The sequence below is a fragment of the Mirounga leonina genome, unplaced genomic scaffold, assembly GCF_011800145.1.
Source record: "Mirounga leonina isolate KUSES-001 unplaced genomic scaffold, KU_Mleo_1.0 Mir_94, whole genome shotgun sequence".
Taxonomy (NCBI): Eukaryota; Metazoa; Chordata; class Mammalia; order Carnivora; family Phocidae; genus Mirounga; species Mirounga leonina.
Window position 1 is genome coordinate 17,288,724 of NW_023270855.1, and position 26,935 is coordinate 17,315,658.

The window sequence follows — 26,935 nt, forward strand, 5'->3', positions numbered from 1 at the left end:
CTGCATTCCTTATTTTAGCATCCTTAACATTCTTTATAAACAACAATTGTTTTCATTTCCCTTGGATTCATTTCTTAGTCTGCTCTCTAGAGAGATGAAAAAAAAATCTCAAATTTGAGGATATTAATAATGAGGGCTAAGGTTTCCTGAGTGCTTGCTATGTGACAACAATAATAGTAAACAAAAGTTTAGGAGTGTCCCTGTCCCGAGCATTCTCTGCATGGTGTTTTCTTTAATCCACACAACAACCCAAGAGTTGGTGCAATTTTCACACCCATTTTACTGATGAGGAAGCAGGTTTTAAGAGAGTCAGTAATAGGCCCAATCATACAACTAGTAAATGGTAGAGCCTAGATGCAAACAGAGGCATTCTGATCCCAGAATTTATAAACTACCAAAATGTTCTACAAAAAAGCCACTATCCTAGGTGGTTGACCACATTTACCTCATTCAATCACAACCAACTACCATTAGCTATGTTGTGCTGTTAAAAAACTAAAGCTTCGGGGCACCTGGGTGGCTCAGTTGTTAAGCATCTGCCTTTGGCTCAGGTCATGATCCCAGGACCCTGGGATCGAGCCCCACATCGGGCTCCCTGCTCAGCCAGGAGCCTGCTTCTCCCTCTCCCACTCCCCCTGCTTGTGATCCCTCTCTCGCTGTGTCTCTCTCTGTCAAATAAATAAATAAAATCTTAAAAAAAAAAAAAACCTAAAACTAAAGCTTTGGGAGATTCAGTAAACAGCTCAAGATCATACACCTGGGAAGGTGCACAGCCTAGATGGGACCTCAGGTCTGTGGACCACCAGGATGTCTACCCTTGACATGAGTGGGTCCAGAACAAAAGGAACTTATAAAAGCAACAGATAATAATGTAAACACTTGAAATTAAGCTAATCAGTTGACAAAATTTGTTCTATCCTACTTTCACAAAGACACTCAAACTGACCAGACCTCTAGGTTCAAACTGAAGATTTCTGGAGTTCTCAGAGTTCTATGCTGGAAATGGTAGAGTAGGGAGAATCAGCCTTCAGCCTTTGTGCATCCCCATCCTCCCATGTCCAGGCCTTGTGGGAGGGCTCAGAGTTGACTGGACAGGGATTTTTCTGGTCTTGGGTACTACTGGAGCTCCATCGAGAACATGTAGGGAGCCACGGGTAGGGTGCCTGTGTCCAAGCTCTGTAGTTCTCACTGGCCCTGTGAATTTCTCAAATAATAGAGGAGGCAGGCATGACCAAAGGATGGCCAGAGCAGGTGCTTGTAAAGAGCAGAACCCAGGGCAGGGTTGCTGTTGCCTGGGTCTATGGTAAGTCCTGACTTCCAACCCATGCTCTCAACCACTAGGTCCCTGCACCTATTTCTTCTCAGGGAGAAGGAGAGCGCTGGGCTTTCCTCCTTGGATTCTCTTTCTCATTCACTTGTTTTTTTTATTTTTGTTTAAAGATTTTATTTATTTATTTGCCAGAGTGAGAGAGAGAGAGAGAGAGAGCGCGCACAAGCAGGGGGGAGGGGCAGGCAGAGGGAGAGGGAGAAGCAGGCCCCCTGCTGAGCAAGAAGCTGATGTGGGGCTCCATCCCAGGACCCTGGGAACATGACCTGAGCCAAAGGCAGACGCTTAACCGACTGAGCCACCCAGGCGCCCTTTGTTTTATTTTTGTAACCATATTTTTATATACAATTAATGTAATGACTCAACGAATACAAATATTATTTATGGCTTTTCCATAAATCTAAGCATAAATCAAACTGCTTAGAAAGATGCAATTTTTGGATTTCCTGGCTGGATCTGTCCTGATGGTCCAGCCACTTCCCAGCTGCATTTTACACATAAGCAGGGTGTCGGATTATCAACCTTCCCCGCACACCATTGCCTTCGGCACTGCATCACAAGTGGGGTTTTCACTCACTGTCAATTGGGGAGCCATTCACTCTCCACTTGATTGTAGGTTCAGGCTCTCCTTCTGCCTCACATAACAAGATACCGCTGCTCCCAGTGCTGTACACACCACTCTGAGGTTTCTTTGCCCAGCGAGGAGGCTCTGGAAGTAAAGTGAAGAGATCATGAGTGAGTTTATCCACGTCAGAAGGTCCAAAAACGTTAAGGCCTGCATTTCTCTAATGCACCAGCAGATGGCAGGCACAATAAAGTGTTTCACACTAGCTCTTTTTGATCCTTGCTCTGGAAGGCAAGATGGGCACCGTTTTTGTTATAGGGTGTGTGTATGTGTGCGTGTGTGATCTAATTTGGACTCTTAGCATGTATAATAAAATCAACATATAGACAATCACTTTATTCAGCAACACAAGTACCTATCTCATTAACGGAAAATGGAGGGATAAGCAGATGGTTAAGTTTATTTAGCGCTGGCTACAGCTTATTTTCAAGCTGCAGCAAGGCATCTAAAAAGGCTGATACTCGATAAACGTATTTTGAGAATTTTTTAATGAAACTAAAATGTTCAGCATTTATTTTAAATATTTCTTAATGACTGTAGCATCTATATCCATATCTATATCTACTTATCTATCTTAAAAATTTGGGAAACATTATTTTTCTAGAGATTATTTTTTGTAAGGCAGGCAGAAGGAAGCCTAAAACCAACACTTAGCTTACTGTCCTCAAAACAATGGAGGAAAAGATGTATTTAAATTACTTGCATCTTCTCATGCCCTAATGCTCCAATAGTGTAATTCTAAGTGGTGTTTCAGGACAGAATGAGACATTTGTCTTTAGTGCAAATATTACTGCCATACCTTGTCACCTTAAGTATATTACTATGTCAGGAGTGAATAAAAGATTTAGATTAAAGTGTGGATGGTTTGGATAATTTGATTCCAGAGAAAATTGCACAATACCTGCAGGGAGTAATTCCCATCAAGTGTAGCTTGGTTATTTCCCCCAAGACATTTTTGGATTTCCATTTTTGTCAAAAAGAAAACTCTTTTAAAGGTACATATATGTGTAAAATGAAAAAAATGTCACTGAAACTGCTTTTTTTTAAGTAAAGGGGAAACAAAGGGATTATGTGAAAAGAAAATGCCTATAAATTCACCAAGAAAAACAAAAATATACAAATAACCCTGGCAAATTCAAGTCCGAGCACGAGACATGCCCTAGTAATTATTCCATAGGGTGTGGGCTTAGTTACTAAATCTTAAATTCAAAATGTGTATTCATAATCTGTAAATATTTAGTCATTTAGGTTAAAATGCAATCGTCCCAAATTATAAACTGCTTATGACCCTCTGAGATGGGTGTGTATGTGCGTGCCTATGCACATTTTTGATGTTATTGTTCCTTTTGTCTTTTCACACAACCACAATAAAATAAAACATTTGAGTTAGAGAAAAAAGTTCCATGAACATGAAAATTTCCATGTTTACAACAGCAAACTAAGACTATTGCTTTCAGAGCAAAAACTGAATGTAGAAACATAAATCATAGGGATGTAATGTACAGCATGTTGACTGTAGTCAATCATACTGTATTGCATATTTGAAAGTTGCTAAGAGTAGATCTTAAAAGTTCTCATCACAAGAAAAAAAAAATTGTTGTCATTATGTAGCCATGAATGTTAACTAGACTTAATCTGGTGATCATTTTATAATATATACAAATATCGAACCATTGTGTTGTACACCTGAAATTAATGTTATCTGGCAATGATAAAATAATAATAATAATCTGCCAAATAATAAAATAAAGGAGATCATGTAATGATAACATTTCTTTAAATATACATGCATAATAAAATCAGGATTTTATTTCTGTTCTCATCCTACAAATTTCATTAACCTCTAGGTGTCTGCATTAAGCTGATGTTATCACCCTCTCCAACTCTCCTCGCAGACCAAGGGCTGAGCCTTGGAGATGCTCTCTAACTTGCTCAGTGTCACCAAGAAAAGAAGCCCCATTCTGTGTTCTTGCCACTCCATGGATCTGCAGACCTATAAACTGAGCAGCATTGAGACTCCAATGTAAATGTGATGTTATTCCTAGTTAATTACTATTTTATTAATTTGGACCACTGATAGAAACCAAGGCTATATGGCTTTACCAACTTTCCCTTGTGCTTCCAAATCCAAGCTCCTCCAACATCTATCCACTGGAGGTTGATAGCAAGATTTCGTATATTCACTAGGTATCATCCCCCTTTTGGATAAGCTTTTTTTTTTTTTTTTTTTATAAATGCTTGGACATTTGTTTTTATGCTTCTCAAATAAATAAAGAGCCAGGGTGGAATCTTAGTCTTTCTTGTGTCTCCTCTGCTTAGCACAATGAGAACTGACACATACGGAGTAATTATGAGTTAAATTGAAATGACTGATCCCTAAAGACCCCAGTGAGAAAGGCATTGGGAGGAAAGAAGGACCCTTAGATAGGAGGGAATCACTGACTTCTCAGTCTCATAATTTCATGTCTTGGTTGAACATATTTAGCTAGGTGCTACTTTGTTCACAAAAGAACGCATAGTGAGCCTGAGGACACTGGCCATGGGTCAGGTTATTTTTGGTGAGTGAAGTTAGGCTAAGGACATGCAGGAACAGAGAACAAACAGATGTTTTCCAAAGCTTAGAACATGTAACTCTATTCCTGAAGGGTAAGATCTAGTGGAAAGGATGAAAAAAAGCTCAAGAAAAAGGGGGAGGAAAAAAAAAGGCTAAAATGGAAAATTCTGAGAGACAACATCATCACTGAATCTCATGCTTTTACCTATTATCCTAAGATACATGGTAACTGATGAAAACTACTTACGTTGAAACTTTACTCAATTTGTCAAATTGTAAATAAAAAAAGATGATAATTTCTGTATGCTGTTAAAAACTGAGATGCAAATGACTGAACATTTAGAATATAATAAGCAAGTTAATTAGAGACATTTATCACTGGAAGGAAAATGAAATGAAATAAAATAGGAAATTTGGTACCTATAAAACAACAAGGAAGCTATTTTCTTAGTAACGGATTCCTACTAAATATCTATATTCTATTAAATCAAAATTGTTAGGTTCATCAAACTTGGATTTAATTGTAACTCTTTAGAAATAACAGATTATTTGAAAATGAGGCTTTCTTAAGTATATCAATGAATTGCATTTGAGTTCATGATATCTTTTTAAGACAATTATGAGTATATAATTACATATAAATACTTTCCTTTTACACTAAAATTCAAAAGTCTTAAATGATTCCAAAGTTTACTACATGAATGCTGTTGGTGGGAGTTTATTTTTAAATAATTAGTTAAAATGTGATTGTGGTCATATTCTGATTCCCGGATTTAGAGTATCTTAGATGCCATTTTAACATCTCTCCTTATTGAATGTAAAATATTTATATCATAGATACCTAGAAAGGATACCTGTGCCTTGTCAAGACAAGGATGTTTTTGCTTACATGTATGACAGAATTTGAAAATGCATATGGTTTTCATATTTAGAATGTTGCAACTTCAATTACAGAATTTGATTGTGTTTAGTAATAAAGAAGAAACATCACATAGAGAATACAATATAACACATGCTTTTATTTAAGCACAAATGGGTGTTTTCAGAATGGCCTCGATTTTCAAAGTTCACAGTAGCATTGTTCTGTGATCCTATGGTAATCCTTGTTATTTCATTTGAGTTTCTAAACAAGAGACAAAAAAGGGAAAGAAAGTGCAGGAAAGCAGAAGACAATTGAATAGAATAAGCTCATCCGTGCTTATGATTAATGAGGCTTATATTTACTGCTTTCACATTTAAAAAAAAGAAAAACCGACTTCTTGAGCCCAGTTTGCCTTTCACTTGCATGTGTGAAGAGAAACTACTAAAACATACAACTGAGGGCACATTTAGTAGCTTCTCATTAAGGAGAAAAGATTAAATGTTCCTAATAAAAACATAATTTACATCTCAATAGTGCTAATAGCTGTTTTATGAATAGTGAGGACAATTCGTTCAGGAAACCTAGATTCCTTTGGAGTCCTATAGTCAACATTTTAAATTGCGTAATTAAGTTTACATCCTTTTTCTTTTTCTTTTTTTTTTTTTTTTTGCAACCCTTGCAATGCTTTTGAAAGCTTCAGTCTTACAGTCAAGAAAACCGTGGCCAGATTGTTAAAATATTCAGCTACCGTAGCAATGTTCCAGCCATCTGGAAGGATTTCTAATAGTCAGCAACTTGGAGTAGGAGCAGTTAACAATTAGACATGTCTGGTTTGTGGGTATGTGTTTGCTCTGGGCAGGGGTAAAGGGTTACAGGAAAATATCCCTGTAGCATGGTGTAGCTGAATTATATGGGAGCATCTAATGATGACTAAAAATATATATACAAACCTCTCAAACTCTTCCTCTCTGAATTTCTTTGTGACTAATTTAAAATCAGAGGAATGTATCACTGTTGGCAGCTAATGATATTTATGCGTAATATTGGTAATATGAGTAATATTTCTCCTATATAGGTTTTGCTTTTTTTGAATCAAGGAAAATGATATTCTCATTTGGCTTTCCGCTCTTCCCTAACTTAATCATATACACTGTGGGCTAGGTCTTGGAAACGCAGTGTCATTCCAAACAGCAGACGACTAAAACAATTATCCTAACATTTACTTGTAAGTGGAATGTGTGTCTGAGTCTTCATTTTTTTCCCCCATTAATTAAAACAGTCAGCCTTTTACTTAGGTGTTCCCTGCACAAACTGAAGGCTTAAGCAGTAAACTTTATTGGAATACAAATGGAAACCCTAGAGCATTGGTTCACTAAATAGGATCCTGAAAGAGATAATTCCTTTCAGTAGTTAAACCTACACAGTACTAAATAAGTACAGATGCAGTAATCAATCCATCAATTTGATCAATACAGTCAACCAAACTATAGATAGGAGACCTCAATGTAATCAGACCCACAGAAAACAGTCTGCATCAATCAGATTCCCAAGATGCCTAGATAACCTTTACTTGCAGGGTAGACACAGCTCCAATATCTACATGGTGTGATATGTAGATTTTTTTTAAAATGATGACATCATGGCCCACTTATTTCTGTGAATATAAGAAACAATAGCTAAGCCTCTATTGATTAAAAGGCTTGGGTTTACAGAGATGACTTGAATATAATGTGTATTTTGCATCATCTGATAGAAAATTAGTATTTCTAGCATCCAGTCTACCCTTTCCTCATAAGTAACATATTAAATGTCATGTGAACCCAAGATATGGACAGAAAAATAATGTATCTAGGAAAGAACTAAGATAATTTGTCTGATACCCTCATTTCTTTGAGGAAGAAACTGATGTACAGAAAGGTGAAGCAAATTGATCAAGGACATAGCAAGTTAACCATAGGCCTGGGAAACAAGCTCATCATGATACTCATCATAATAAATCCTTCCTTTGTAATGCTTACTTCTTCTATGATTTAATATTATGCAGCATCATATGTTTATTATAATAAAAATTATGTGGAAGTTATCTGTGTTTAATCCTTAACATGAGATCTTTTCTTGCCATTTGTCCCTTTTATAAGGTATCGTGGGGTAAATGACAAATCTGGTTAATTGGAGTATAATAGAATCTAGTACCCACTCTCAAATTAAAAGTTTAAATGGCTTACCTGTTTTAACATATATGCTTTAGAAGTGTAGGTCCACTACATATAGCAATTCACCTTTTCTTTTTTAATAGAAGAAAAATAAATCAACATGGGGAATGTACCTTCTACTATAACATGAAAATCATGAGTGGTTGATCCTAAGAAATTGTTGGCTGTGCAACGATAATTCCCTCTGTCCCCGTAGGAGACATTCTCTATCTTCAAAGTCTTGCCATAATTTTCTCTTGTTTCTCTTCCTTTTGGTAAGTCGCCACCTATTTTGTTCCAATCAACCTGTGGAGTTGGTCTGCAACACAATAAATGAGTGATAAACATTTTTTAAAGTGCACAATTAAATTGAAAGAGCCTCCCAGGTCACATCCCTTAACATGATGCTTTTATGTATGCACTCAGAGCTCCAGTAAATAAAAATTAGCCTTCCCTGTGCACAGACCTGCACACCACCTTCGATGGTGAATGTCAGATTGGATCAGATCTCCTTTACTGAAAGCTCCTTGAATAGTCTGCTTCTACGGAAATCAAGTTTCTTCTATTAAGAGGGTTGACTACTTATAATAGCTGAATAGGTGTGGCTAGATAAAAGGGTGGATAATTGGACCCGCAGAAATACCATAAGATATTTTTCAAACTTTCAATATTTACAAGATATATTTCAAGTGTGAAATCTCCTTGCAAGTGATTTGATGTGGCTAATAATAACTGCCCCATTCCCTGTAAGAGTTTGAAAAACAAGATAAAGTAGGACCCAAGAGTAAGCAGACATGGCTTTCTCCCTCTGTTAGGGAACAGAGGGAAGGGGGAATGAACCACATCTCCCTTGCTTGAAAAGATGAGATCACCCAATCAAAACAAACAAAAAAACAGTAAAAACAAAACAAAACTAAAACCAAACTGATAACTTGTCACATATCAAGAGGATAACTTTCTCCACCTTAGGGTGGGAAACAGGAGTGGAGAATCAAGCCAGCTGGGTTTAAGAAAAATCCCAGCTCACAAAAACTAGACGAGTGGAGGATGGGTGCCATCTATGACTCTTGTGATTTAAAAACTATGTGGAGGGGTGTCTGGGTGGCTGAGTCGGTTAAGCAGCTGACTCTTGGTTTCAGCTCAGGTCATGATCTCAGGGTTGTGGGATGGAGTCCCCTGTCCGCAGGGAGTCTGCTTGAGATTCTCTCTCTCCCTCTACCCCTCCCACCACTTGCACTGTCGCTCTTTCTCTCTCTCTAAAATAAATAAAATCTTTTCAAAAAATTATGTGGAAAAAAATATATAAATAAATAGATAAATAAAAAGAATTATGTGGAAAGCATTGATGGCCGATTTTAACTGATAATATTTTATTTCTCCTCTCCAGTTGGGCTACATGAATGGAATAAACTTTATTTTGCTATTTTTTAAAAAAGATTTTATTTATTTATTTGAAAGGGAGAGAGAGAGCACAAGGGGGTTAGGGAATGGCAGGCTGAGGGAGGGGCAGAAGCAGGCTCCCTACTGAGCAAGGAGCCAGATGCTGGACTCGATTCCAGGACTCTGGGATCATGACCTGAGCCAAAGGCAGACGTTTAACCAACTGAGCCACCCAGGTGCCCCTATTTTGCTATTTTTAATGATGCTGCTTTTCCTTCCTCACTCTATTTTTATTATTAATAGCTACAAGATATTGATATGTTCTAAAGATGGGCATTTATTATCATCACTTTACCAGTGAGGATTCTGAAGCTCTAAGAAGTTAATTAACTTGCTTAAAGTTACTGGGGTAATAAATGACATGTTAGAACTTAAGTCTGTCCAACACTAAACTTGTCCTTTCTACCACTGTGTTCTATTATATTTGTGCTTTTTCCATCCCCTTTTACTTCCTAACTGTATATTCTTGGAATGTGTGCTTGTAGCCAAATTAATTAGCTACTAGTTGATAACTGAACAATTATCTCATATAGTCTCTGTCAATTATCTAAGACTGTATTGATCAGTTAAAATAATTCCATTATTATGCAAAAATATATATTGGAGGTAAAGATGTAGGTCCTTTAATTTATGCACATTTACTCTCTTCCCCTCCTCCATTCAAGGCTCAAGTGCTTACAAGCCGTACAGAGCTGGAACCACTACTTTATATCTGCCCAGGCTGAGAGCACGGGGCATACTTCTGTGGGGAACAGCAGTGATGCTCAGACAGGCAGCTGTGAGAGGGTATTAGCTGCTGGCTTCCTGAGCACACCACCTAACAGGATGCCGAACTCAAGTCTCTTAACTGCTTGCTTTCCAAGCCATCTGTTAAAATGGCAGTTTGCCAAATTACAGGCTGCTCTGGACCTCGGTTCCTCCAAAGCAGTTTTTCCATGAGTCCAGGTTTTAATAGTGCAAGCATCTCACTTTCTGCAGGACTTTTTTTTTTTGCTAGTCCTCAAAAACTAGTCTAATCCTCTATACCTATCCCTTAAAAGAAGAGAATAAAAAGATTACCTATAAGTATCAGGTGAACATGAGACCTCATTTATCTAGGGACATATCTATCCCATTCCAAGGATGTCCATTTATATTCTTCTCAATTTTTTTTCTTCTCTCTTTTTTTTAAATTTAAGGTACTGTTAGTAAATACTAACAGTATTTGAGCAATGAAATTTTGAATGAAAATATACTGCTTAATCCTTAATCCCTTTTACTATACAAACATGCACTATCTCATAATCTTAAATTTTTGTTCAGGTCCTTGTCCAGCCAATTTTTGTTTGTATACTTCCTTATAGTTCCTACATTTTTACAATGTAGCATCTTGCAACACAATCACACCTAGCTCATGAATTTACAAAACAGAGAGGCAAGAGAGAAGAAACAGTGTGAGCCCAATGATCAACAGAGGGAAACAACAATATCCCCCTCTAATCCTAAAGCAGCTTTTCCAGGGTGGGAGTGAGTGTGAACTAGCACATGAATGTGTACTTTCCACTCACTGCCTCTTCTTCTGAAGGAGATTCACAGTGTCATTTCTACTATTCAAAATTTCTGCCTTCTTCACAGAATCTGTAGACTTGAAACCCTGTTTAGTTTTTCCTGTTTTAATTAATGGTATCAACATTTTCATTATGACTAACCATTTACAGAAATATCTACTATAGGCCACTTCTTCCGATTCAGAAACAATGCCATGCTTGGTTTCCCCACCCCACCCTGTCCCCTTAGCTGAAGAGAACAGTTCATTTGGTTGAAATATACGGAAATACGTTAAATGTAGAGGTAGTTTAGGGTCTGGAGGCAGAAAGGATGGGGTTCCAGCTCCACTTTTCACTGAGCTTGAAGACATGAATTCCAGCCTCTGGGCTTCATTTACCTAACCTGCAAATGGGAATAATGATAGCCCTGAAATGTGGCAAGGATAAAATGAGCTAATGCGTGTATAGTGTAAAATAGAGTGTCTGACACATAATAAAGAGTACAACGTCCAAGTTATAATGATTTGTTTCTACAGAACATTCATGGTTTAAAAACTTCTCAGAAAACAATTTTTAAAGGACTCTAAAAATTTTACAATACAAAATCTGAAAGAGGACCAGGCAAGATAGATTATCCAACACAAACCCAACATGAGTAGGAGGAAGCCAGTGTAGGTGAAAACTCTTTGACAATCCATCAGGAATCATCCCGTCCCAAGGACACAGATATTTATGTCCATTTTCTTTCTATATATTGCTTCATGACATTGCATTTTCCAAAAAGCACATGAGAGCATTTGTGTTATTTTGAAAATCCATGCAGTTCCCAGCCAACTCAAGAGGTAAATTATGGCATTTGTGGGAAATAAGAAAAAAAAATTCCTGAAATGTTCACCCTGCCCAAAGAGTCAACCAAGAATAGTGATGAATCCTGAAAGAACTGAGTTGCTACCACTGTAAACATCTATGAATAAGAACAACAGAGCAGGTGGTTACCATCATGATTCAAACTGAACCTGAGGCTTTCACCTTCTCACATAATACAGAGACCAAACTTTTGGAACAGAGGTCATGTCACAAGGCACATCTAACTAGTTACATCAAATACACTATGGCAATCTCAAACACATAAGCTGTGGATCTCTCTTTTTCAAAAGATTTATTTATTTATTATTTGAGAGAGAGTGCACATGGGGGGGAGGGGCAGAGGGAGACGGAGAGAGCGAGAATCCCAAGCCAACTCCCCGCTGAGCATGGAGCCCCACTGGGGGCTCAATCTCATGACCCTGAGATCATGACCTGAGCCGAAACCTTGAGTCAGACACTTAACCGACTGAACTACCCAGGTGCCCGGCAACCTGCATGTCTTTGCTGGATGGAAGAGACATTTGCAAAACTTAGGGGTTGCAAAACCTTTAAAATTGACTCTTTTTCTTCAAAAACCAATTTAAAACTACCCATTCAGAATATATACTGAACTATGAATGACTACAATTTTTAAAATTTCAAATTCTACTTCACTAACCAGGTGCCCAGCCAAAAGAAGGCCTGAGCTTACAAGCTAATTATGTAAACTCAGGGTATTGGGATCGTGGGATGTATTTTCCCATGGTATTCCCAATGGTAGCAATGGACGTGTGGTGGTAAGCATAGAGGGATGGTGGCAGGAAAAAGGCAAACTTCCATGACTCAGAATTAAATAAGATGGTCCCTATTTGCATAGACTCGGGATACTTACTCAACAAATGTAACGATTTTAAGAGATGACCAAGTGAAATTTCCTTAAGGCATTTTTTGGAGGATTTGGAAATGTGCACTGATTTTTCAGATATGAAAATTTGACTTAATTATATTATCAGGTGAAGCTCTCTAAAATTACATGGTCTGGACCTCCTTGTATGCAAAGGTCAACAGGGTGAAATAATAGATACATTAGGCTCCTTGGAACCTGCAAAGGAATCAGAGCTCATTGCATAACGAGAAGGAATAGGACAAAATGGAATAGCAGAGAGACAAAAACCCAGCAGCAACAGTAAGAGGCTGACAGCTAAGAACCTCGAGCTCTAAGGATGGCATCTCCCCACTGACTTAGGTAAGGAGAATGTTGTCATTGTCACCTCCATTCACACTATCACAAACTGACAGAACAATCTAATTATAAATCAATCTCAGTCACAGCCTGAAATCTGTAGAGTGAAGTGCAAATTACTTCCTCCAGAAATGTAGTAACAGAGTTTTTTTTAAAGAAATAATTTAAAAATGTGTGTCTAGGATTAACTGCTTAACTGAAGCATTATTCTCTACAGAAATGGATGGACAAAGTGATAAACAGAGGTCAAGTTACTCACAGGCCTTCCGCAAAACACTCCAGCAGCAGGGTGTCCCCTTTGAGGATAATAACTGAAGACTCACTGCCCCGTTCAGTAGGAGGCAACAGCAGTCTGGGTTTCCTTTGCTTGATCGAATTTGCTATAATACAAAAAGTCACAAATTTTTTCCAGACTAAGAGTGTTAAAATCCCATGGCACTAAATCTTTCTTAAAACATCCTTACACGTATATACCTATATGTATCTATGTATATATATACATAGACACATTTTTAATATATCACCATTTAAATAGACTCCATTCTTACCATAAAGCATGGATTGTCCTTCAGACGCATTAACTTAGCGAAGTACCAGGTTTTAAGAAGGTTGTGATTGAAACCACATCTTCAAATTCCAGAAGTTCCAGATAATTAGTTTCTTGATGAAAGCCCTTAGGAGCTAACTGATAGTCTATGATTTTATATCCTACACTTTAATCATACCTGGCCATGTTTGATGGCTGTGTAAAAATGAAAATATTTTTATTTAATGTAATGTACCTAAGTATTTGATAAGATTCTTGTTATAATACAGCTCCCTAGGCCTTGCTCCTAGAAATTCTGATTCAGGAAGTCTGTGGTGGACCCCATGCATCTATGAAGTTATCAAGCTCTTTTTTTTTTTTTTTAAAGATTTTATTTATTTATTTGAGAGGGAGAGACTGAGAGAGAGAGCACATGAGAGGGGGGAGGGTCGGGAGGGTCAGAGGGAGAAGCAGACTCCCTGCCGAGCAGGGAGCCCGATGCGGGACTCGATCCAGGGACTCCAGGATCATGACCTGAGCTGAAGGCAGTCGCTTAACCAACTGAGCCACCCAGGCGCCCTATCAAGCTCTTTAAGATGACTCTGTTTACAGTCTCAGCCCCTCAAAGAGAAACACGGTTATAGGGAAGGATTAGCAAGCACTCTCACTAAATACATATGGAACCGTTCCATTTGTTACTTCTCAAGAGTACTTTTCAGGGGTGCCTGGGTGGCTCAGTTGGTTAAGCGACTGCCTTCGGCTCAGGTCATGATCCTGGAGTCCCTGGATCGAGTCCCGCATCAGGTTCCCTGCTCGGCAGGGAGTCTGCTTCTCCCTCTCCCACTCCCCCTGCTTGTGTCCCCTCTCTCGCTGTGTCTTTCTCTATCAAATAAATAAATAAAATCTTTAAAAAAAAAAAAATACCATGTTTTAAAAAAAAAAAGAGTACTTTTCAAATACAATGGCAAATGAGGACTTCCATTTTCAATGTAAATTTTAACAGCATTTCCAAATGTTTACAGAAATTGTTTTTTTCCCCCATCCAATGTCACTGTGATTTGACATGACGTGGGAAGTATCAACAGCTGACATTCAGAGTAGAGAAATGAAGGGCACTGGTACCAATGTTTACATGAGACAGTTCCTTGTAAGTATTTATGGAAAAATAATTGTTGAACACACATTTCATGCAATTATTTTTCACTGAGTGCTATAAAGATACAATATACATGACTGGGTTATTGACCTCAATGATCATGAAGGTGGGGATGTGTGCTAATCAGTCCACTGTCAAACTGAGGGTGCACCAAAAAGAGCCCTCATCCAGCCCTTGTGATGTTGCCAGTGTATCAGATATGTAGGCTAAGACACTGGTTCCAATGGTATAAAGAACCTGTGTTGCATTCAAGTAAAGGATTCTTCTCGTTGTGGAAAACTAGCTTACTATAGGGGCGCCTGGGTGGCTCAGTTGGTTAAGCGACTGCCTTCGGCTCAGGTCATGATCCTGGAGTCCCGGCATCGAGTCCCCCATCAGGCTCCCTGCTCAGCGGGGAGTCTGCTTCTCCCTCTGACCCTCCTCCCTCTCATGCTCTCTGTCTCTCATTCTCTCTCTCTCAAATAAATAAATAAAATCTTTAAAAAAAAAAAACTAGCTTACTATAGAATTCAGATTTACTCAGGCATCTTCCAAAAAACACTAGCTCTATTAGATGTTCTGTGGGGGGTAAAAATGAAATATTTCACAGACAAATGAGTCTGCAAAATGTTGCAGACTATATTCTTTCTCAGAGTTACAATAGACAGTCCCATGTTAAGTATTCTGAGAAGTCTTACTAGAAAAATAACCATTTAACTTTCTTAAATCTAGTGTTTCTCTACTTCTGTTGATACTCAACCATTTCTTTTTCCTTTACGCATGTAACAGCTACCAACCAAAATGTCACTCAACCATGGCAGACATTTTAGGAGACGCAAAATAATTACTCCATTAAAAAATATGCATATATATATGTGTGTGAGTGTATGTGTTTTTGTCTATATGAATTGTATTACATATATACTTTTACAAAGTGATGAATTTATAAATATCACTCCTTCACACATATTTAAGGAAGGAGGGGGTAATAGAAACCTCTATGCTCAGGCGTTTTCCTTTATAAAAATATTAGTATTTTAATATACTCATGAAGATATTGAAGGAAAAATTTAAATTCTGAGATGACAATGAGCTACAAAAGGTAAAAATAAATGCCAACATTCTTCATGTGATCGACTTACCCTTGGAACCAATTTCTGTGGATGAACTTGAGTCATTAGCATGCCTTACTGAAATAAAAAAAAATGAAAGAAAAAACTCACAAACATAATGGTAGATGCTGATATCAATAATGAATGAAAAGTCATAGTCTTCTCTTAGAAAGATTACAAAATGAGATACAACCATGCTTCACTAGAACATCATCTTTGGGGATATATTGGAAAAAAAATACTATAATGAGTTTAATCTTAAACTACCACAGCTGAATCCAGGTCGAGTGGACACAAATTACAGCTCCGTTGAAGGGAATTGGGGCTGCCAAAAGGTATGCTATAGTGAAGGCCTGGCATAGTGTATCTACACAGAAGATGGAAAAAACCATGAACCAAATCAGACAATGGAATGGTAATGCCAACTTGCGACTCTACCAGAGCCAAATATTCAGTCAGTGAACTGTCAGGGATTATTTTTTGGTTCTTTCTCCCACTAATGACTTTTTCCCATTTGGGAACCCAGACTGGCATCTGCAGAATCAAGTAGGGAAGAGAAGCAACCCACATAACTTTGCCAATTTGGGAAGGACAACAAAGCTTGATGTGATAAAAATTATAATATTCATTCTTTTTATTTTTGACTCTTGTTTTCTCTCACATTTGCAGCCTGCTGGTTACTCAAGATCACAATGCATCAAAGCCTGAGACTTGCTTCAGAAACCCTGGAAGATTGCTGTGTATTTCACCCACTGCAAAGGACCAGATCCTGCAGATGTCAAATGAAATATACTTGTACTGTGAATTGAGATTTGATTTTCTGGCTCTGAGAGACAGAGCTACTGTAGGTCTGCAGCTGCAGATGTCTCTTTCATCTGGATGAAGTCTCCAGAGTTGAGCTAAACAATGGCGGAAAATATCAACCCAGCTTTAACTGGCTTCAGCCAGAATGAAATTACAGGCACATTTGTATTCAGCATTCATGATGGAACGATAAATTATTTGGACTTACAACTGTTAACTGTTAGTTTCATTGGCATTTTCTGCACAATAGTCCTCAATCTCGGGAATGCGGCAAAGCAACAGTAATCATTCCGGCTGTCTTTTTCTTCCACATTTGCAAAGTACAGATCTCCCTTTTGACTCATGTATACTCTTTCATCTTGTTCAATGTGTTCTAATTCTGGAAAGAAACACCTTGTCATTAATAGGGGCAACTGTCCTTTATTGTGCCTCATCCCCCTTCTTCATTTTCCTTTCTTTCCTATTATTTCATTTTGTTTTCTTTTCATGCTTGTTCTTCCTATTCCTTGTAAGTCTCGTCTTACAAAAAGAACAATGAGTGAGAAGTAAAAAACAAACAAACAAACAAAAAACAACCCTCTGGGAGCATGCTTTCGACCATTAACCAAAGAAGCCCCTTGGTGCACAACCAGTCTGTAGATTCCACCTCTCTTTTCCATCTAAGCCTCTACTTCTGTACTGGCTTATCTGAAAACTGGTTCAATTGGTCCAATCAAACAGATCTCCCCAAAAGTTGTGTCTGAGAGAGATATTAATCTGTCTTTCCTGGATGCAGTCTGGAATGTTCCAGGGTGATTGGAGTCTGGAACGTTTGGCTGCAGCCAAGAATAGTTTCTCTCACTTTCTTCCGAGGACTATATAAATATTGTCATTTTTCTCTTGGGACCACAATGAGAAAACATTTAGGGCACATTGTGAAGGCACATGCCAGAAGGATTTTACAAGACGCTGTAATTTCAACTCGAGTGTTAATACAATTTTTTTTTGGCAAATTAAACACAAAGGTTAAGACTAATTTCTCTGTGGGTCACTGTCTATAGTGGTAGAACATTATTAAAATAGAAATCTAACACTAGCAACACAGACCCAAGCATCTTCAACTTTAACATGGATAATATTCCAAAGGTGAGTAAGTTGTTTGGAATACAGAAAGTATTTTCTTCATAGACATACTTTACCATATCAATAGCTTCTACTCTCTCAGATATGATAAAACCAAGAGAAATATTTAGGGGCTTTCTAGTGTTTTCACATATATCCTTAATAGAATAGTTAAAACTTGGAACACACTATATAGATGGATATAATTTTTTGAAAATCTATTTCATTCCATAATGATAATGTTTTTTTTCCTTTTTTTCCCCCATGTTGATAATCTTAGATTATTTTTCAATCTTTGTTTCCCTATGTTATTTGACATGATGCATGAAATTAAAATCCTATGGATGGTACAGAATGTTACTTACCAATATTCATCCAATAGATGTGTAGCGGTGGAAGGCCTCTGGGAGGGTTGCATGGGAGGACGATTGGATCTCCCTCCTCCACTTCAAGAGGGTCAATTTTTTCTTTTGGGAATTTTGGTACATCTTGTAAAAAAAAAATCATTTAAGACATTATGTTAAAATTAACTTTTAATGTTATAAGAAATATATTAAAACCTTCTTTTTAAAAAATAGAGTATTTTTAACAAACTCAATGCCCCAAATCTTGGTTCTCCTATCTCCCCTGCAGAAGAAAATACTGTTAAGAATCTGGGGTGCAACCTTATATAACTTTAAAAATGCTGCTACATTTTACAAGTGTAGACAACAAATATTTTTGCTATGTGACATCAATTGACAACAATATGCTTGTGCATATTTCTCTGCACAGAGATACAAGTTGTGAGTCACAGGATTCACTGAGTTTAAATTCTGATAGATATCGTACTTTTTTTCTTCAAACACTGTGATTTATTTTCTAGGCAAGTACATATTCTCTGTCTCTGGCTTTATGGTGAAGCCCTTGAATGTGATGGGCAAATATTCTATTCAAAGTATAACCAAACTAAATTAAAAATTCAAAGACCACATGGGAAAAATGGTACAAATAACAATGAAAAGACAAACATGACCACTTTAAGTTGCTAAGAGAACCGTCCACGTTGGAATCACTCCCAGAAAATGAAATTTCAAATGAAATGGAACTGATGTAGGAAAGGAGACTTCGCAATAATTTAACATATTGTTTCTTTCCCATGCTGGAGGCACTTTCCTAAAAGAGCAACACAATTACAATGGGAATAAAAGTCACAACTATGCAGAATTGGAAATCCAGCATGAATGTGTGATTATTTTTATGAAATTATTTATAAGGTAGTTTTAAGAATACTCAAAATGTATTCTGCTTGAACACTATATTGATACCTTTAGATTTTATGAGGGGCTTTGAATGATAGAATTACTCAGGCTGTTATGGAAGATAAGGACCTTAAGGTATTTATAACATTGTTGGCTTGATGGAATTTATCAGGGGGTATTCCATCTCTGTATTTCATTCTTAAATGGTGGTTCACAAAAGATTATCATTATTCTTGGAAGTCTAAAGATATACTCATTTATTATAAAATTCTTCTTGAGAAGCTTTGTGCATTTCCTACGTATTTGTTCTCTTGCCCTCAACCCTGACCCCAACTCCTGAGTGGTTGAAGGAATTTGCTGACATTTCTCTTATCAGTGCACCAGCTAGTTACAATGAATTGCTTTTTGTCTAAATTCAAGGACCCTTCAAGGCACAGCACTTCAGGGGCAGTGGGCTATATACAGGGCCTTTGCCAATTTGGAAGGTAGGCTTCAATCATGTGACAATCCTCGATTCCCTCTTGGTCAACCCATTGTAGCAGATTTCTCTTGGCAAGGCTGGAAACATGTTTGAAATGGCAACTATCTTGGAATCCTTTTTTTGCTTTGGTAGCATGAAATTTCCACCAGAAGACAGGGAAGCATGTTTGGGACATTCACAATGGTAAGATCTTGTAAATAAAATATCAATGCCACCTACTTGGTAATGCCTTAGCTTTGACTGAAAGCAAATGCTATACAAATCATTTTGTAGAAAGTATACCTTATGCAAGTAATGTGTAGAAACTTACAAAACTATTATATGCCCAAAGCTCCAAATTCACATCACTTGTTTAGCGTAACTTGCTGTAACTGAAGCCCTGTGTTCTTTGGTATTGAAGTCAACAGTGCTATCAGATAGCTATTGAATCTGTTTATACTCAGATACAGGGGCAATAGAGGAAGAGAAACATAGACAATGGAAAGAGCCTATAATCCTGTTTCATAACAAGCAAACTCTACAATGCTTTACAGGAATACACAGTTCCCTGGGTGATATCTATTGTAAAGTAGCTAATTAATAAGATATATAAAGCTTTAATTGCAGAGCTCCCCTTAGGAGTATTCAGAAAATTCTAATGATTCAAACTGCCAATTAAGCACTAGCATCCATGCATTAATTAAATCTAGATTATAAAATTCTAATTCCAAAGATGTAAATATGTAATTCAACTGGCTTCCAAGGCATCAATAATAAAAATAAAGAAAATAAAATTTATAAGTCTATCAAACACTTTATCACATACCATAAATCTTCACAACAGTTTTTGACCAAAGATGAAATTAATATCAGGAAACAAGGAGAGAATATTTATATATTTAATCATTTAAGGTCTGAGAATAGATAATATAAAAGACATTAATTTGTCAGTATTTTTTTTATGGTCTTCTTCTTCGACTCTGAAACTATTTAGTAAGTATGAGTCCATGCTAGAAAGTGAACATTTTAATGGCCACAGATAAATGTGGAATTTAATTACTGTAACTCAACAGCAGGCATGAATTTTATCTTAATTCAAATAAAGAAATGACTCCATTTAAAAATAACCCCAACCAATGACTTTGGTTAATTGTATTTCTCTGGTGATAAACATTAGCATTGTTGAGTTTGGACAGATGCGATACTTTTAAAAGTGAATTGTAAACAATCATTTTTCTTTTGTGTAAAGCAACTATGTTGCTTTAGCTTGCCAACATTTTTAAAAATGAGTTCCCCATCAACAGCAAAAACACAATCATTTAATTATGTTTCACTAACACTGGACTTGACCATGGAATGGCCTTTCTATAAAGGAATCAAAATCTACTTGTACATCAGCATCTACCTAAGCAGAAGTTTAAGAATGTTTGAAAATCCCATAATAACCAAGTCTACATGAAGTCAGTTTCCTTTATATATAATGTCCCTACCAGTCTATCTGCATCAGGAAGTCAAGCAGTTGATAGCACCCATCTTTGTTTACTGTTCTCCAATGGGCTCGCACAGTTATTATTCAGTGTTGCAGACAAATTTCTAGTAACAACTCCAATGGTACAGTTTCCTAAAAACCCAGCCAGAATCTAGCATGAAGAACTCTTCTAGAAACTAGATAGGTGGACAGCAGTCTTCTTACTGGAACTATCAATATAAAGCAAACCAGCAAATACAAAATTTCTAGGACCTCTACAAGTTCAGATGGTGATGATGAGTTTTGAAACTCATCATTTCAATTCTTTCAACCTAAGATACTGAAAAAGTAGCATCTTTGTACTTGAAATGCAGATGACTTCTAAAAAATATATTTTGTGTTTATAGTATATTATGTATAAACTGGGTTCTGGCCCAGGCACTCAAACTAACTAGCCATGTAGCTTCAGACCAGTATTTTTACCCTCTGTGCCCCCATTTATTTTTCTCTGGGATCCTAGAGTCCTTTGAAATCACCTCTCTACTAGACTAGAAGTTTCTTAAGGGCAAGGATATTATAAAATTTAAGTTGTACAGTCTCACCATGCCAACATGCTTAATAGTAAAAATAATGAGATAGCATCAGGATAATTTAACTTGATACAAATTGTGCTAACTAAGCCACTTAAATGAAAAAGGTACAAGCGACTTAACCACTATGAAGTTATGTAACTAGAGATAATCTTTCTCTTATACTCAAGAAATCACATCAAGTCTTCTTACACTCCTATCTCTCCATGAGTCTGACACTTGACTGCCAAGGTATTTCCAACAAAAAAGTATAACTTATTTCAGCTCATCTAGAGGATGTGTTACCTGAATGATCAAAGTGTAGGCAGCACTGTATGGCACCGGGGTTATACACATAAACTAGAGCCAGCTGCTTGGGGCTGATTCCTGGCTTCCTCACTTACTATGTGATCTGACCTGTTACTTACTGTGCTTCCGTTTCCTCACTCAACCTGCAATGACACCTCATTTACTGATTTGTATCAACGTTTAAATAAACCATTTTATATAAATCAATTAAATAGCACGGGGCACTTGAAAATCACTCAATATATGTTGGCTATTATTCAAGTATTTTCACTTCGTACGGTACACCCTGCCATACTGTATGAAATGAGATGGGCAAAGGGACATAGAACTTTTCTTCTGTTGCGCCTTCTGATTTTCCCTATAGCCTACGTTGTAACAACTTCTGTAATTGTATGCAAATATTTGCAATTAGCTTTTACAGAGGAGGTAGGGAGGGGGCCAGAGGGAAGAAACAGTATGTATTTCATGTAGAACCTATGGTTTAAAGATACTCCTCCCCATTACTGGGCAAACCTTCCTATGGCCATAGAACTTTATCTATCTTGACTTATCTCTCTATTTACAGGACTGGACTGGTGAGCTTTTTGAGTTTCTTACATTTCCATTGAATGTGTTTGGCGAATTGCTTACAGTCTGACATCATTATCATGAATGCATGCCACTGAGCTCACATGCTGTATCAACCCTAAGTCTAGTTTCCATCTGTAGAGAAATTTAATTGATTCCCATTTCCTATAGAGTACCCCATTAATCCATTTAGGACTACAGAGAAATAACACTGCCTTTCAGTCTATGAGCTCGTAATGAATTCACGCTAAGGAAGGACACCCAAACCAGCCCATTTCATTCTAGTCATTCACACAATCTGATAGATGAGAGGAAAATCCTCGATCTTAATTAAAACCTGTAAAACTCAAAGTTGCACTCTCAACTTAACAAATTGATCTTCTTTAGTTGGTTTGCATACATCAGTAAAAGAAATTAGCATATGCTACCAGACCCTGCTTTTGCTACCCTGCCCCTCCCAAATCTGAGCAGTAAATAGCCAAAGTATGTCTTAAGGGAATTGTCCTGAGGAATCTGAGGAAGCTATACAAATGTAGAACCCAGCAGACCAGAAATTCTAATTGGTTTCCATTAAAACAGTATATAGTGGATTGCATCTTTAAGCCTGCCATTTCCTAGATTATTTTAATAGTGTGTGGAAATTGCTTTAGTACTCTTATTCATTCTTTTATTCTTCAGCCTATGAAACAATAAATCAGAAACTGATAATATGCATTCAAGCAGCATCTGGAAGCATGCAAAAGAAGAACAGCATAGCATGACATCTTTACCATTTTTAAGTATCCCAGTTAGTACACATGACAACCAAAAGACTCCCAAATAGTATATAACTAAATGCTTCAAAAACTCCAGAGAATTTACATGTGGATTTCCTAACAGCACTATTTGTAATAGCCAAAATTTGGAAACAATCCAAATGGATATCAACTGGTGAAGGGATAAACAAATAGTGGTACATCCGTACAATGTAATGTTATTTAGCCAGAAGAAGGAGCAAACTACTAATATATGCTAAAATGCGAATAAATCACAAAACACGCTAGGTGGAAGGAACTAGATGGAAAAAATCAGGTATGGTATGATTCCATTTATGTGAAATGTTCAGAAAAAAAATTTACTGAGGCAGAAAGCAGATTAGTGACTGCCTAGAGTTAGGGGTAGGAAGAGAGAGTATCTACAAATGGGCATAAGGAATCCTTGGGGAATGATGAAAATGTTCTAGTACTAGATTATGATGATGATTGTACTAAAATTTTATTTTAAAAACTCACTGATTTTGCATTCAAAACTGATAAAATTTGTGATATATAAATGATGCCTCAGAAAGTTGTTTTAAAAAAATCAGAAAGTGGGAGCACCTGGGTGGCTCAGTTGGTTAAGCATCTGCTTTCGGTTTGGGTCATGATTTCAGGGTCCTGGGATTAGGCCCCATATCTGGCTCCCTGCTCAGCAGGGAGTTTGCTTCTCCCTCTCCCTCTGCTGCTCCCCATGCTTGTGCTCTCTTGCTCACACACACACTCTCGCTCTCAAATAAATAAATAAAATCTTTGAAAAAATCAGAAAGGGGGTGCCTGGGTGGCTCAGTTGGTTAGGCATCTGTCTTTGGCTCAGGTCATGATCTCAGGGTCCTGGGATCAAGCCCCCCTTGGGCTCCCTGCTCAGCGGGGGTCTGCTTCTCCCTCTCCCTCTGCCCTTCCCCTCCTCTGTCTCTCTGTTTCTTAAATAAATAAATACAATCTTTAAAAAAATAAAAATAAATTTTAAAAAATCAGAAGAATCATTAGAGGCTGAGACAGAGGAGGGATGCTAACTGGAAAAGACTGATCTGTTCTCTGAATGACAGGCAGTACTGAATAGCCCAAATGGAATCATTTATATCATTTTAACTGCACTGGTGGTTGTCAAAATGAAGGCTAGAAAGAACCTTACCTTCTCCCCAAACTCACTCACCATATTCATAGGATAGAAATTTCTTTTTTTTTTTTTTAATTTTATTTATATATTTGAGAGAGAGAGAATGAGAGAGAGCACATGAGAGGGGTTAGGGTCAGAGGGAGAAGCAGACTCCCCGCCGAGCAGGGAGCCCAATGCGGGACTCAATCCAGGGACTCCAGGATCATGACCTGAGCTGAAGGCAGTCGCTCAACCAACTGAGCCACCCAGGCGCCCAGGATAGAAATTTCTTGAGGACAGTCTTTGTTTTGTTCACTGCTATCTCTCAAATTCCTAGAAAAGTGACTGGCACATGAGGGGAGCTTAATAAAGATTTGTTGAATAATTCACTGACTAACTCTCCAAGCCATATTGTGGAAAATCCATTTAGTTAAATGATTTTTTTCCATGTTTGAAAACAGTGCGTTGTGTTTGGTTGGCTGGTTTTTCTTTTACTCTTTCATTCCCTAGCAAACTCAACTGCAGTGTTACTGAAAGCAGAAAACTTAACATTGGGTATAAAGGTTTCTGTTTGTAGAAAGTAATAACGGGATTTTCAGTTACTGTCCTCATGTGAAAACTTAGGTAGCTAAAGCCTTTAAGGTTAGTCTAATGAAAACTTTAAGAAATTAGATGAAACTCTAAAATTCAAATCCCGTTTCTATCGATATAGTTATAGAATTGATTCTCTACAGCTTAAGAAAAGAATCAATTGATAAAGGTTGTAGGAAGCTTTAAATGGTCTCTGATTTATAAACCCCTAGGAATTGGGGTAGCGGTCCTACTCAACATAGAAATGATTGCAGAACGCTGTTAGACGATGAAGTAATTTCCGGAGAGACTGGAAATGATGCATAAGAAACCTAATTTATTTTGCTCTTTTCAACAGCAGCAGAAAAACAGGGTAATTACCCACTACATGGCTCACATGCGACTCTCATCTCTTCATTTCAATGCTAGCAGATTCAGGCCAGAATTATCCTCACATTGTTCACCCCTTCACTTGGTCTGCTTAGATAATGAGAGAAAATATTTTTTAAAACCCTTTAATTGCTGAATCTTATACTAACATGTACCATTTGCTTCTCTGCAATAGATCTAGCTACTGCCTTTTCCTTTGTGTCTCCATGGCAACCATCAGAGTTCAGGTTAGGGATCACGCTAATGCCTTGCCTCCTACAACAGATTTTTAATACCTCTCTCTTGCACACGTATCTTATTTCAGTTATTTCAGGTAATTAGATAGGTAGATTATATGGTTATAGTTAGACTCCAATATGTAGTTTTATAATATAAACTATAATATGACTACAGTTATATACCTAGAGACAATGTATCTGTCTAGTTTTATGACCACGATCACAAATATCATGGTAATACTTTCTGATCCAGAATTCATGAACATCTCCTATTGAATGTCACTTCAAACCTAAACTCCTGAGGCCAGTTTTCAAGTTTACTGTCAGTACTTTGTCCATTACTATGCTATCATATCTTACTTAATAACCCAGTATATCTAATTCAGACAAATAAGCATGCTACTGATTAACTATGCATTTACAAAAATTCCATTTATATAGAAAAAAAATGAAACAGAGAAATACAACACTCTTTTATCCATCACCCAACATACAAAAAATACCTTTACCTTCCTGTCTGCTGCAGAATCCATCCCCTCCCCCATTCCCTTTGAGGTAACTATTATCCTGAGTCTTTTTTTCATCATTCTCTTGTTTTTCATTACAATTTTACCACATACAACCATACCCCTAAACAATATTTTATCTTTACATATTTTGAATTTATAATAATAAAATTATATTGTGGGGCGCCTGGGTGGCTCAGTTGGTTAAGCGACTGCCTTCAGCTCAGGTCATGATCCTGGAGTCCTGGGATCAAGTCCCACATCGGGCTCCCTGCTCAGCGGGGGGTCTGCTTCTCCCTCTGACCCTCTTCCCACTCGTGCTCTCTGTCTCTCATTCTCTCTCAAATAAATAAATAAAAATCTTAAAAAAAAAATCATATTGTATGTATTCTTCCAAGATTCACTTTTATTGTGCAGCATATTCCTAAGATTCATCAATTTTCACTGCTGAGTAGTATTTTTTGTATGACTATACCACAATAGATTTATTCATTCTTATCATCGGTAGACTCATGTTTTTTCCAATGTATTTTTAATTCAAGCAATGGTACCACAAATAGGCCCAATGGACATGGATGACACACACATGTGTGACGAAGGACATGGAATAGCGAGGTTACAGGTAAGAGCATCTTCAATTAAGGAGTCAAGGACAAGTATTTTCCACAGACCAGGTAGAAAAGTATACCTGCAAAAGTGGTAGATACATATTACAGTAGCTGCATGTTCCCACCTCAAATTGTTACTCTCAGACTTCGTAATATTTCCCAATTCTGTGGGAACAAATGCTTTTATTATTTGGGTTATGGTTAATCTATTTCTGATTACTAACGATGTTGAGCACATTCTCATTGGCCATTCCAGTCTGAGGTACAAGTCTATGTCTTTGGCCACTTCACTTCTTTTTCCTTATAAAATTATTTTTTATAATTTTCTTTTAAAATTATTTATAAATACATAACATTATTTTTAGTTATAGTCATTGGCAATGATTTCTTTTCCCCTGGGTTGTGGCTTATCATTTCACTTTCTTCCTGAGGTCTTCTGATTTTAAAAAGGGGTTCTAAAAATCAAATGTAGTCAAATAATCCTTAGTGATTTCCTTAACGGAACTTCAATGCGTCTTATTTAAGAAAACTTCCCTACCCTGAAATCATAAATACACTCTCCGAATCATTTTTTTAATTTTTAAAAATATTTTTTTCCCTCTCGAAGTTTAGGCTTTAATCTACCTGGAATGGATTTTTTATATAATGTGAGGTAAGACTCCAAATAAATGTATCTCTACATGGACAATCAGTCATTCCACCCCATTAAGTTAGGAGGGAGGGAAGGAGGGGAGGGAGGGAGGGAGGGAGGAAGGGAGGAAGGGAGGAAGGAAGGAAGGGAGGAAGGGAGGAAGGGAGGAAGGAAGGAAGGAAGGAAGGAAGGAAGGAAGGAAGGAAGGAAGG

The 26,935-nt window shown here is 37.3% G+C and overlaps 1 protein-coding gene across 1 annotated transcript in view; it reads right to left on the minus strand.

Annotated features, from left to right (window-relative positions):
• Positions 1–26,935, minus strand: part of CHL1 (cell adhesion molecule L1 like) — a 211,344-nt gene that overhangs the window by 48,956 nt on the left and 135,453 nt on the right. Inside the window, exons 6-11 of the mRNA XM_034996571.1 lie at positions 17,659–17,781; positions 16,401–16,571; positions 15,419–15,466; positions 12,875–12,995; positions 7,695–7,879; positions 1,905–2,036 (exon numbers count right to left, since the gene is read on the minus strand). Coding sequence (XP_034852462.1) covers positions 1,905–2,036; positions 7,695–7,879; positions 12,875–12,995; positions 15,419–15,466; positions 16,401–16,571; positions 17,659–17,781 — 780 coding nt within the window. The remainder of the gene's footprint in view (positions 1–1,904; positions 2,037–7,694; positions 7,880–12,874; positions 12,996–15,418; positions 15,467–16,400; positions 16,572–17,658; positions 17,782–26,935) is intronic.